General features: G+C 31.3%; 1 protein-coding gene and 1 non-coding gene across 2 annotated transcripts; one reads left to right on the forward strand and one right to left on the reverse strand.

Moving 5' to 3' along the window:
• Window positions 1–1,360: 1,360 nt before the first annotated feature.
• On the reverse strand, window positions 1,361–1,443 carry TRNAG-UCC (transfer RNA glycine (anticodon UCC)). Its single transcript is given in 2 exon segments — window positions 1,361–1,395; window positions 1,407–1,443. It is a non-coding gene; the product is annotated as a tRNA-Gly (tRNA).
• Window positions 1,444–2,321: 878 nt separating this feature from the next.
• LOC146940306 (transcription termination factor) lies at window positions 2,322–4,121 on the forward strand. The gene is made up of 2 exons (XM_085753986.1): window positions 2,322–2,532; window positions 3,635–4,121. The coding sequence occupies exons 1-2, from the start codon at window positions 2,392–2,394 to the stop codon at window positions 3,785–3,787; spliced, it is 294 nt and encodes a 97-aa protein (XP_085610112.1). The 5' UTR covers window positions 2,322–2,391; the 3' UTR covers window positions 3,788–4,121.
• Window positions 4,122–14,326: the final 10,205 nt, after the last annotated feature.

Consider the following 14,326-nt stretch of genomic DNA (forward strand, 5'->3'; position numbering starts at 1 on the left):
GGAGAAAAGAAAACGGTGATAATGGGTTTTAGTGTTTTATACACTTCTGTTTTGTTATTAGTGGCAGAAGAATACGTGTAAGTAGAAGGAAATGACACGTGGAGGAGTAGCACCGGGACAAAATAGAACGTGGAATTTGGGTAAGTGAAAGCTAGTTTGTCATTACTTGGGAGATATCATTTTTGTGACTCATATATCATAATGATTTACGTTGTGACTCAACTTTTGCTTAGAAAAAGTTAGTTTTCGCGTAGCTTTGTGTATAAGAAACTTCAAAATTGAAGTATAACGATAACGATAGCATGACCTATAGGATAAGTATTGCTGCGAGATTTAAATTATATAATTACGGTGTGATTAAAGTAAAAATAAGTTGGCGGTGGGTGATGGCTTTTGCAGGTAATGAAATGAATGAAACATTCTTCTACCTAGAATACAAGCCAATGCAACGCTCAAAGAGGCAAAGAGCACAGTTACTTGCACTACACATGAAGAAAAGCGCATGAGTTTGAATCTTGCATTCGATCTCTTTTCATTTCCTTATTTTCCTACCTTCATTCGTTAGTAAAAATGGTTCCATCAAACTATTCATAATAAAAAGTGAAGATTCTTGACAACAAAAATAATACACAATTTTTGTTTTTATGAAGAAAAAAAAAATTTCAATATCTTATAAATATAAATCGGAATATTTAAATCCGTTTGCGAGATTGGAAGAAGATGATGGGGGAGAGCTTTGAAGGAATAGAGAAATCTTTTACATTTTATTGAAAGAGTTTTTCTCTAGAGAAACTTATATAACAATTAACAAGTTTTAGTGTTCAATTGATAATTCGACATGAACTACTGACACAATAAGTCTTTAATGTAATAACTAAATACATATTCTTTTATAAAACTATTTCATATCATTTAAAATTATAATAACTTAATATTATTTATCAAAAAGGTCAACCAAACAAAATTGAATATCTTTTAAATTTTTATTATTGATAATAGTGAATATTAAAAACAATAGGATAAAATATAAAAAAATAGTATAATACTTATAAATAATGAAAGGATGTTTTTCCTTATAAAATGATATTTCCTAAAATATCGGTACACATCAATTTATGAATGTAATACAAACAATCAATGAGTAACGCACACGAAAAAGAGTAATAATATTTTGACATCCATTTGATGACAACTTTGTTGACAACCTTGTTTTTCTCACTTCTTATTGGTCAAAAACAATGGAGAGAGAAAAAGGAAGAGAGAGGATAACAACATCATGTGAGTATGAGAGAGAAAGTTGTCCAAAAGTTGTCAAAAAGTGGTTGTCAAAATATCATTTCTCCACGAAAAAAGTGTAAAATGCGTTTGCTGGGAGTCGAACCCAGGTCTATTGCTTGTATATTGCTTGGAAGGCAATTATCCTAACCGTTGGACTACAAATGCTTGTTGATATTGTAGCGAAACAAAACTCCACAAAATCCTTCCCTTCCGACAAACCCATTATGAAGTTCCTCCATATTTGAAGTTTCTATTATAAAGAAAAATAAACTCCCTAAAGTCCTTCCCTTTCAAAAATCTTCATTCTTTCCACTTCCTCTTTTATTTCTTTTTTCCAAAGCTCTCACCTCAAACTGAGTCTCAACTCTCCAATGACCCAGCTTTGGAGGATTATTTGTCACACTTCTCCTCGTACAGAACTATGAAAGGTCTTTCAACCAAGTCTCTTATATCAACATGATCAGCAATTTTTACAACAACCAACAAAAAAGACGATAATTATTCTAAAATTCTGTCAAACACATTCACGTTCCTAAATAATATTTAAATATCATATTCCACTAATCTCAAACAACAACTAAATGTATACATAAACAATACTTAAACAATTTTTATTACTATATTTTGTTACTCAAATTTTAAACAATTTCCCTTGATCAACAACTAAACAATCCTAAACTTCAACAAAATAAAAATCAAAAGAAGTTAACACTTGTTGAATTTGAGAAGAAATGTGACAATATGGTTTGATGAAGATAAATTGTTGAATGAAAAATAATGTTTTTTTTTTTTTGCATAGAGTTGAAATTTAAAAAACAACCAAAATGAATGATAGGACGGATTGGAACATAACTTCTGTTGCTACCAAATCATAACTTCTATACAATATAAAAGGACAATTTCAAAATTTAGGGGGGGGGGGGGGCTGTGACCAATTGAGGGGGCGTAAAAAGAAATAAAAAATATCTCTCAGTAAGAAAGAAGATGAACAAAGGGCATTGAGATCCAGTCCAGACATCAAATTGAAAAGCGGTTCAGAATGCAAGTTTTTTTTTTTTTTCTTTCTCTCAGTCGCTGATTAAAAAACAGAGCGCTAAAAAGAACGAACTGAAAATGCTACAGTTTCCGGCGTTTATGACACAGTACCAATTATCGACTCGGATTCCGACGTCGTTTTTGCTACCATCTCAATGGCCTCAGCCTCAAAACGAAGAACTCCTTCTCGCCATGGAAGAGTCTGATTTTGAAGAAAAGGTACTCTCCTCTTATCATCTCCATCTAGGTTTTATTCTTCCAAAACGCCATCGTTTTACTTTCAAATTCAAAAATCACTCGTTAACTATGTTAATCAGTAAACCATTTCCTGATTGCAATTCGCCATCAACTTTAGCTTATGGTTTTTACTGTCAACTCAAGTTTTGTAATGTTTGAAAATTTCAGATTAAGTGAGGCATTATGATTTTTTTATTTTTTATTTGTATGTATTATGCTGTTAGATCTTGCGGCTAAATATGAGTAAACCACCATTTTAGATCTTGAAATTTGTAAGTGTCTTGCAATTTGGGATCCGAATGTAAGAAATATTAATTAGTTTCCCCAAATTGTTTAACATCACGATGTGATGATATGTCAAGTGTCATCGTGGCTTGTCCACGATGATGCCACATCAAGTTTAACCACCCATTGTCATTGGAACCCTGAAACCAATTAGCACTAATGAGGAGTCTACACACAAAAATTTAAATTTTTAACTAGTATGAAACTTGCATTTAAGGTTTTGTGCGACGAGGCATCAACGTGGACAAGCCATAGTGTCATTTAACGTTACACATCAGTACTTATCATAGAGCTACTTGAGGAGGGGTCATTTTGACTAACGTCAACACAATTTGGGGGAGCAATTTTATATTTCATAAATTTGGGGTTCTAGATTGCTAAACGCTTACAATTGTAGGATCCAAAGTGGTGATTTACTCTACTATATATTCATATCTAGGAAGATCAAATATGTTTTCCATACAACATGATACAATCTCTTTGGTGAAAAACAAATATTGTGTCATTAGTTTTTTGTTGCTTGCTTGAACTTAGCTAAATAAGTTTTTGATTATTTGAATTGAACTAGTTATTGATGGTAGCTACTCATTCACACTTTGATTACTTTAGATTTTAGTTTAGAGTATTCAGGATTGCATGGATATATAAGCAAGGTAGTATGTCCACATTTATATAGAAGTAAGTCTGTTACAGTTGAAATGTTCAGATCAGATAGGCATAAGTGACGGCGCTCTTTGAATGTCTTATTTTTTCTTTGCCTCATTTTCATCTCTCTCAATTTTTGCTCAAACCATTGCAGTGCAATGAAATCAGGAAAATGAACAGCAACCTAATTATCATTGGGAAAACAACTAACGAAAATGATAAGGAAGATTTCGACGAGGCTGATGATGATGATCCCGACAATGCAGAGGAATCTGAGGGTGAAGAATTTGAGCAAGAAACTGGTTGAAGAATCTTCACGTCAATGCTCACTTATATTTTGTTGGTATGCTTTATTGAATGACTGTGTGGCTCATATAACTTTTATCAAGTATCGACTCCTCGTTAATATTATACTCTTTGTTACACATGTTATTGGAGGTGTTTTAGGGATACTTTATGTTCACTCCTCACCCAGTTCTAAACTTTGATTGGGATAAATGTTTAAACCCAAGTTCCACTAGTCAACTCAGTGATGTAAAAGTCCAATTAGGTTGAGTTTAAGTAGTATGTGATCGAGTTGACTTGAAGTATGAACAAAATAAAATCATAAAATTGTTATGTAGTCATGTTCAAAAGAAAAAGTTCATGCAATTAGTAAATTTATCATACATAGTAGAACTTCTCTTAATAATGTCATGTTAGGTGTGTTTTCAAATAAATGAAATGTTGCAACAATCCAAAAATTAAAAGGCATGTTTGCAAAAAGGAGATGAAATGTTGAATAGTCGTGAAGACTGTCTGTTAGAGTTAAACAAAATCTTTCATTAAGGTTATATGTATGTATATAAATGATTGCGTACATAACCCCGTGGCTATTTAACTATAATCCAGTATTGTTCATAAAAGTAGATACTAACTCGTCTCTGTTTAATGGGACAACTGGGTTTTAGGTTGGATCATGAACACCCCTTATTTGATCTTGTACTTTATCAAAGCGATAATTTAAAACAGCAGTATGAGGAAAAGAGTGAAAGGAAAGTAAAAATAGTTGAAAATGAGATATTTTTGTCAGTTACTTGTGTTAGGAATCCAATAGTGGATTATAAAAGAAAGGAATCTCACATTGGTTAATTGGAATATAAGAGACAAAGATATGTTTATACAATGACTTCAAGTTTTGAGTAAAGATCGGGTGCAGATGTCTCTTAATATGTTGGTGGGTCCACTAATGAGGATCCCCTGCTTCTATGCTCATTTGGACCTATCCTGAGTTGTTTCAAAGTCGATTGTTCAGTTAAAGAGTGTGTCGAATACACACAGGACTCACACTCGAAGGGGGAGGTAGATAATGTTCCAAGAATGACTCTATTCTCGCAAAAGGCTTGTGGAATCCAATGACGGCGACACACACTCGACATGAGGTGTTCCGAATCCTGGTGTGTAAGTATTAAACGAGAGGAGTCACGCTAGCTTGTGTGGCGATTAAAGTTATATAAATAGAATATCTGAAATTGCTCTTTGATTTGTTTCATTCTCATTTTCTCATATTTGAAAATGTTCTTCCTTTTGGGAGCTAACAGCTGTTAGCTGAATGCTATTGCTGATAAGTGTTTCTTTTTCAAAATAATAATTACTATTCGATTATTACAATTTATAATATCTAAAATGTGGGTCACATGTACTGAGATATTTTGTTGATGAAGCTCTTTAGCTTGTGTTTTTTTGTTTATTTGGATGGGGCTGAAAAAGCACTAGGCAATTACGTAGGGGACAAAATTATGTGAAGTTCTTTGCGTTGTCTATTTCTCTCTAATCACAATTCAACATTTACGTAGGGGACAAAATTATGTGAAGTTCTTTGCGTTGTCTATTTCTCTCTAATCACAATTCAACATTCAACATAAATACTATGTATACCTAATAGTATCGATAAAACAAACTATTTTCAATTTAGTTATAACTGAGAATTTTAATTCCTATACGATATATATATAACTGAGAATTTAGTTATCAGAGCCTGCTATTCTGTTTGAAATTAATTCAAAGTTATTTTAAACTTATACTAGTTTTAATTTTATTTTCAAGATTATCTTTTGATCCTTGTAACCCTGACCTTTAACCTTTTACAGCTGGTAGTGTGTGGTCCAGGTAGTAAGTCCTAAGGGTAGGCTGTGAAACCGTTGGTTTAGCACACTAAAGAAGTAAATAGGCACAAACTATAAGGGGGGAGGAAGAGAGAGATAATAAGAATTTAGGTTAAAACTCTAGTTTGTTTAAGAAATTTTGAATTATGTCTCAAATAATAAGGGCTTTAAGTCAGTTAGGATCTAGTAGTCGTAGAAGTACTAGTAATAGAACATTATGTCCTTCAACATCTAGTAATCCTAATATAGACGAATTAAATCAAGATGAATATCAAAATCATGAATTAGAAATTCAAGAAATAGAAGATAAATTAGCTAATTGGTCTTTACCTGAAATAAAGCTAAAAGAGATTTATAAACTTAGTACTTTTGAGTTTAAGGCTCAAAAGATAATTCACACTGTTGAAACTGCAACTTCGGTTGTAAATAAATATGAAGTTATTAAACCTTTAAAGAAAGAATTAATTGATAAACATCAAAAAGATGGATATAAATATATTCATCTAGGATTAATCCAAATAGCAGTTAAACCCCTACACAGGTTAGGATTAAATACCCCTTTACTTTTGGTATTACGTGATACCAGAATTAAAGATTTTCATGAATCAACCATAGCTACGTTAGAATCAAATTTAAATAGTGGACCAGCATACTTTAATTGTCATCCCAATTTTAGTATGAGTCTAACCAATCCCTTTACCCCTAATTCATTAGCTATTTGTGTGGTTACTCAGGGAGATACTTTCATACCAGGAGTTGCTAATTTAGATGTAATAAGTAGAATCACTTATAAAGTCTCTAAGGTAAATTATGACTTTAAATCATTAAAAGCAACGTCAAGAAATGAAACTTGTATTATAGAAGCTAATCTTAACAAAACTATGGTAATAACCCCGAAAATATTAACTGCTTCAGAAATAATTGAAAAATTACCCGAAGAGTGGGTTTTACAAAACATAATTAAAAATGACAACCCAGAATCTAGATCTATTAGCCATACTATCCAAGATAGAGAAGGATCTGTCATAATTAGAATGAATAGAAGTCAGTCTCATAGGTATTATGGGTCCAGCAGTATTAGTTCATCATCTAGCACGCAACCTTCGGCGTCTAGACGATCAGTAGACTCAACTATAAGGGTAGGGTTGACTGGTGTCAATTTTGAACCAGCTGTTCCCGTTCCTTTATATAGACAGGAAAGGCCTAGATCGCCATCTAGATCACCTTCTCCTACTAGGTCTCAAGTTTGTAATACAATAACAAAAGAAGAACCTTTTGAAATAGATAAAGATTGGATTAAAATCAACTTTATGGGAGATCATAATAAACTAAAGAGAGAATGGTATTTTTCCACCTTTAGTAAAGAATTAACAAATCATTACTTAACGGAATTCTATGGTTTCTTGAATTATCATGAAATTAATATTAATTTCTTCACATGGTTTGAATTATACTGTTTAGAGTATGAAATACCTAATCCTTATACTGATAAAATGTTCCTAGATACTAATACTAGAATGACCACCCAGTGGAAAACTACTAGTAAAGAAATTATTATTTCTACACATCCACCTTTAGAACCTATTATGTTAAAAGTTGAAAATATGGAATTAGAAGCGGCACCTTTTAAAACCATTAAAAATCCAGATCAGCCACCAGTAATTAACACTAGAAAAGATTTTTACCATATACATACCCAATTAAATTATACAAATCAAACATTAAATACTATAGCGCAACAATTAAGTAGAATTGAAGGAATACTTCCTATGCCTAAAGAGGAAGTTACTACTAAACTCGATCCTAATAGACCGATATATAAGTATGAGGTCCCCTCTAAAAATACAGTTACCAAGATGAAATTAGGACCCGAAGAAAAAATAGATGAATTAATTTTAAAATTAAATAAAATGAATTTAGCATCTTCATCCACGATAAATACTCTCTCTCAAGGAGAAAGTAGTATTAATAGATTAGGACCAGGTCCTCAGCCTAGAACTAGAAATTTCTATCCTCGCCCTTCATTTGCAGATGTGCAATTTGAAGAAAGGTTTAATTTTGTCGAAAACTCTTACAGCGGTCAAGCTATTACCGAGTGGAATATTGATGGTGCATCAGAACAACACGTTTTAGATGTTATTCAACAAATGACCATGGCGGCAACCGCTTTAAAAATTAAAAATAATTCGGATAAGCAAACTAAAGATATGTTAGTTATGGGATTTACTGGTCAATTAAAAGGTTGGTGGGATAATATAGTTTCCCCAGGAGATAAGACTACAGTTGATACTGCCGTAAAAACTGAAAATGGAATTAATGAAGAGAACTGTGTGACTACTCTTCTCTATTTAATTACAATATTCTTTGTGGGAGAACCTCTTAAGCTTCAACAAAGAGCTTCAGATCAATTAATGAATCTTTACTGTCCAACTATGTCTGATTATCGGTGGTATAGAGATATGTTTCTTTCAAAATTATGTCTTAGGTCAGACGGAGGTATGTCATATTGGAAAGAAAGATTTATAGGAGGATTACCTAGATTATTTGCTGATAAAGTAAAAGAAAATCTTAAGAGAGCGCATAATGGGACTATCCCATATGATGCTTTAACCTTAGGAGAAATTTCTAATTATGTTATTGAAACCGGTATGCAGGTTTGCACCGATTTTAAAATACAAAGAAAAATTAAGAGTGAATTAGGAAGTAATAGACGCGAAATGGGATCATTTTGCGAACAATATGGGGCACCTCCTTTAAGAGCCCCTAGTAGTAAGAAAGCTAAAGAAAACTCTAATTCTAAGAGAAGGAGTTCTCATTCTCATAAACCTTATAAAACTATTAAAAATAAAGATAATCAGGATTATTATAAAAATAATAAGAAAAGTTCGGGAAAAAATTACAAAAAACCCCATAAACCATCTAGAAATACTAAAGATGTTCAATGTTATAAATGTGGAAAGTTCGGTCATTACTCTAATAAATGCAGGGTCAAAGAAATTAAGCAAATTAGTAGTTTAGATATTTCAGAAGAATTAAAAGAAAGTATTGCTAACTCCTTACAAAAATTAATGTTAGAATCAGATAAAGAAGAATCTATAGAAGAACAATCTTCTAGAGAAGATTCTAATAATTCTATATCTGATTATGAAGATCTTAATCAATTAGAAACTTGGGAAGACAACATCCAAGATCGACTAGAAGAAGAATGTTCTGGATTAGATTTTTGTAATTGTAATAATTGTATAAAAACTATTAATGTAATTACTAATAGTCAAGCTGATAAGCTAATTACTATTTTAGACAAAATGGAAGATTCTGAAAATAAAAACGCTTTTATGAAACAAATCAAAGATATTATAGAAGACAATAATATTCATAAAAATGACGTGCATAAAATAGAATTTAAGGAAATAATGAAAATGTTTGAAACCCCTAAAGAGGTTACTGTTAAAGATTTAAATGAAGAAATAAAAATTTTAAAAAACGAAATTAAACAGTTAAAAGAAGCAGATAGCTATTTTAAGCAGAGAAGTGATAATTTAGAATTAAAATTCTTAGAATTACAAGGAAATTTTTTAGTATCTCAACAAGAAAAAGGAGAATCTTCTAAAAAAGATAATAAGGAAGAAGGTTACATAGCCAATATCGCTAGAATTATATCACATAAATGGCATGTTAAAATAGAATTAATAGTCCATGACCATACTTATGTATTAGATGCTCTATTAGATTCTGGAGCAGACTTAAATTGTATCCAAGAAGGATTAATTCCTACTCAATATTATGAAAAAACTAAAGAAGTCCTTGCCGGAGCTAATGGGGCGAGATTACAGGTAGCCTATAAATTATCCAATGCAAAAATCTGTAAAGATCAGATATGTTATAAAACTTCTTTTCTATTAGTAAAAGATATGAAAGAAAATATAATTTTAGGAACACCCTTTTTAACATTATTATACCCCTTTATGGTTAATGATAAAGAAATAATCACAGAAGCCTTAGGGAGAACGGTGAAGTTCGAATTTATACATCAACCAAATATACGAGATATTAATTCAGTAAAAAGAAATAATATTTCTGCATTAAATCAAATAGAGTTAAAAAGAAAACAAATTAATTTTATTAACAAAGAAATCCATTATAAGCGAATAGATGAACAACTACAATCCAAAAAGATTCAAGAGATAATTAAAAATATAGAAGAAAAGTTTATTAAAAATCTTTGCTCTGAACAACCAAATGCCTTTTGGAAAAGAAAAATACATACTGTATCCTTACCCTATGAGCCAGATTTTAAAGAAATTAATATACCTACTAAAGCTAGACCTAGTCATATGAGTAAGAAACAAATGGATTACTGTAAAACAGAAATACAAGATTATTTAGATAAAGGCCTAATTAGGCCTACTAAATCTCCTTGGAGCTGCTCAGCCTTTTACGTTGTAAACGCTGCTGAGTTAGAAAGAGGAAGTCCCAGATTAGTCATAAATTATAAACCTTTAAATAAGGCTTTACAATGGATTAGATATCCAATTCCTAATAAAAGAGATTTAATTAACAGATTACAAAATAAAAGTGTTTTTTCAAAATTCGACCTTAAATCTGGATATTATCAAATTCAACTAAAAGAAGAAGATAAGTACAAAACGGGATTTGTAGTACCGTTTGGGCATTTTGAATGGAATGTCATGCCCTTAGGTTTAAAAAATGCTCCTTCGGAATTTCAAAATACTATGAATGATATATTTAATAAATATTCTGATTTTATTATAGTATATTTAGATGATATATTAGTCTTTTCAGACTCTATTAATCAACATATAGAACATATGAATAAGTTCTTTGAAATTATAAAAGCTAATGGATTAGCTTTATCTGAGAAAAAATTAAAAATCTTTCAATCAAAAATTAGATTTTTAGGTTTTGACATAAGTCAAGGAATGTACACTCCTATTAGTAGATCATTAGAATTTGTCAGTAAATTTCCTAATGAAATTAGAGATAAAACTCAATTACAAAGATTTTTAGGATGTCTTAATTATGTGTCTGAGTTCATACCAAATTTAAGAGTCATTTGTGCTCCATTATTTAGGCGTCTTAAAAAGAATCCTCCACCTTGGGATGAAACCATGACTAACAGTATTATTGACCTTAAGAAAATAGTTAAAAAATTACCTTGTCTAGGAATCCCTTGTCCTAGTGCTAGTCTTATAGTAGAAACCGATGCCTCAGATCTAGGATTTGGAGGGATATTAAAACAAGTTTTACCAGACTCCAAAAAAGAACAAGTTGTTAGATTTTATTCGGGAACTTGGACTGGACCTCAGTTAAATTATAGCACAATTAAAAAAGAAATTTTAGCCATTGTTTTATGTATAATGAAATTTCAAGATGATTTGTTTACAAAATCATTCATATTAAAAACCGATTGTAAATCAGCTAAAAGTGTTTTACAAAAGGATGTTAAAAATTTAGTTTCAAAACATATTTTTGCCAGATGGCAATCATTACTTGCATGTTTTGATTTTGAAATTATGCATATTGAAGGAATTAAAAATGCTTTGCCGGATTTTTTAACAAGAGAATTCTTGCAGGGAAAATCATGAGTTCTAAAGAGTTAACCTCCAGTAAAGATTCTTATGGCCCTCCATTACCCAAAAATGATAAACAAATTGTAGTAGGGTCATCTCCTACCTACATATCAAAAATTAACTCTCCTAGTTCCTCCTCCGGAGCTGGAGCCCAAACTGTGCTGGTTTCACCATCACAGTTTAATCAGAGAATTACGGCTTCTCAGAAGTCATCTGTTGCACCACTAGCTTATTATTCTCCTCCTCCTCTGGAGAGGACGAACTTTATTACTAAAGAAATTGCTTTGCCAATTATTCCGTTAGAATCTTATTACTGCCCAGAAGGGTCTTCACTTTTGCAAATTACTTCAAAAAATTTTCCTCCAGGGTTTTGGTTTTTACCTAAAGATTTATCAAAAACCAGAGAATATTACGAATTTATCTTAGTTGATTCAGATTCCATTACTCTGACTCATAAAAGAGAAAATTCATCTATTAAATTTTCCAAATTCAAAATTAATAAAGTATTATCTCCATCGGATTGGGGAATGGCTCCTTACACCCAAAAATCCTTTTCTAGGGTTTTTTCTCCTCAACATTATAACTACTTTGATTATATGGATGCATGGAGTTTCTTTTTGCATCTTCTTCCATATGAGCATACCTGGTTTATTTGGTTCAATAAAAAGATCTCATTATCTTTTCCCAATTGGTTTGTCCAATGGTTCGAAGTATATGGTCTTAACAAACACATATTACCAGATTACGCTTTACAAGCCTATGAGAGATTTTCTCAATCAACTACTTGCCCAAAGCATAAAAGTCTCTTGGCCTTTTGTGCTGTTTTTGGAATAACTTGGATCACTGCCTGGTCTTTTGCTACTCAGCAGATATGGGCCGATTGTACTGGTCAAGAATTAGTCAAGAAAATAAAAATTAAGTGGTGGGTTAAGTTCAACCCAGCTCTGCTAAATTCTACGGTATTAGACGAGTGGTTCAAAAATAACCCCTCAAAATGTAAAAGAATCTCTGTCTCAGAAGAATCTCCTTTCTTAGCTAACAAAGCAAAATTAATGGCTTCTTTATCATCCACCTCGGATCCTAAAGAATTCTTTGAAAAATTACAAGAGGCCATGTCTACAGTTTCAGGAAGTGATGGCGAATCTGCCACCGAAGAACAGTTTCAAGAAAATGAAGACGATTGCTATGGAATTATTGATTAACGCTATTATTGATGTAACATCACTTTCACTTTATTAAAAGCCTTTTTGGCGTCTAGTAATAATTACAGGTCATGTCGACCATTATGTTTTACTGTTTGGCCAGATAACTTTGTCGGCCATATTATTTACTTTTTCTTTAGGCCAGTGTCGGCCATGTATTTTATTTTCAAATCCGGTGTATAATTTTGAAGTCCGGACTTCAATCTAGCCTATAAAAAGGCAAGTCTTTCAGTTGTGAAGGCATTCGAAGTTTGCAAGCATATTCCTCTGCAAGCATTCTTAGATCCCTGAGCTCTGAAACTCTTGTAAGTCTTAAGTTTTTAAACTTTTACTCTTGTACGTTTTAAGCATTTACTATAAATGAAATCATGTTTATAAGCTTTAGCATTTATATCATTAATTTTGTACCAAGAAATTATTTTAGTTTTGAGATTGAAACAAACTCTTTAATTACTAATATAACCCGTATGCATCTTACTTTATTAGTTTTTCCAGAAGAACAAAGAGCTGTTTCATATATATATTCCGCATATATATATATATATATATATATATATATATATATATATATATATATATATATATATATAGGACTCTACAAGCAACATTGATAAGGGGCGGCTGAACGTTTTTGGAGGCCTAAAACAAATCAAACTAACGTTTTTATGTAAGAAAAAATGACTATTATGATCTATGAAGCACGTCCATAGATATGGGCATCGGATACGACACATACATTGATAATAATTTGTGAAAAAACATTATCCAATATGATCGAAGGTGTCAGAGTTAGACATGTGGTGTCTGACAGCAGAACACGTCTAATTTGAAGAGTGTTTGTGTTTCATAGATTATAAATGTCCTTTTGGAATTGAACCTGAAGCCTCGAGGTACAACAATATATGCACTTCATTATAGCTTGAGTTGTGTAGATATTAAGCAAAGTATTAACTTGTCGGTATTAAATAATACGCCTTTGGAGTGAAATATAAGCAAAAACAATGGAGGTGAAAAGTTGATGTATATGGATTAAATTTTATTTTATTTTTGGTACAAAATATGGATTAAATTTTTAACTACATACATTGATTTTTCAACTACGACTTTTCTTTATATTTCATTTTGGATAGAGTAATGTTTTTTCACCTTTATTTCATCAAAAATAATAGTGTTTTTCTGTTTTGCTTTGAGGTCTAACCGTCTTAAAAACACTTGACAAAAAAAACAATCTTAATAACGCCAAAAAAGAGCCAAAAGATTCAACAAAACTTCGACACCCTTGATATTTAACGCATCACTGATGAAAATAAAAAGAAATTCTTTCACGTGAGACTTAAGCTAAGCTCACGAAAGAAGCTTGATGCTCACGATATTATAAATACAAATAGTAAATTACAAATCACAACACTTATTTTTAAAAATGTGAAATAAAAAAGTAACTGTTTATTTGTTGAACACAGGTACACTTGACTGCCTGAAAATGTCCTACGTTGAAAATTGGGATGTATTTGGATTGAAGGTTTTAGAGGAAAAAAGTTGACTTATTTTTCTCTTTAAAATTATGGACACTATAAATTATTTTTTAAAACAAATTAAGTATGATTTACGTATTGTATGATCGTTTATCATGTTATTTGAACTTTTTTAAAATATCAAATATATTTTAAAATATAAACTTAGCCCTCTAAAGTAAAACCGTCCAAAGCCTCCCTTGTTTGGGAGCTTAAGAGGAGAGGAAAAGTCTTAACAAAATAAGGAAGGATGAAGTGAAAAGAATAAATGATTTTGAAGGATTTGGATAAATTCTTCAAATTCAATCTATCTTATTGTAATACTATTAAGATTAAATTACATTAATTATAGGTATTCATATCACTGTCTACAAAAATAGCCTCTTAAAAAAGTTCTC

The sequence above is a fragment of the Medicago sativa genome, chromosome 3 (genome assembly GCF_051527215.1).
Source record: "Medicago sativa cultivar Bolivia chromosome 3, Bolivia_mono, whole genome shotgun sequence".
Classification (NCBI taxonomy): domain Eukaryota; kingdom Viridiplantae; phylum Streptophyta; class Magnoliopsida; order Fabales; family Fabaceae; genus Medicago; species Medicago sativa.

Coding starts and splice junctions, on each gene's coding strand:
- LOC146940306 (XM_085753986.1), top strand. CDS start 2,392: ATGCTACAGTTTCCGGCGTTTATGACACAGTACCAATTATCGACTCGG. Junction 2,533..3,634: donor AGTCTGATTTTGAAGAAAAG/GTACTCTCCTCT, acceptor AAACCATTGCAG/TGCAATGAAATCAGGAAAAT.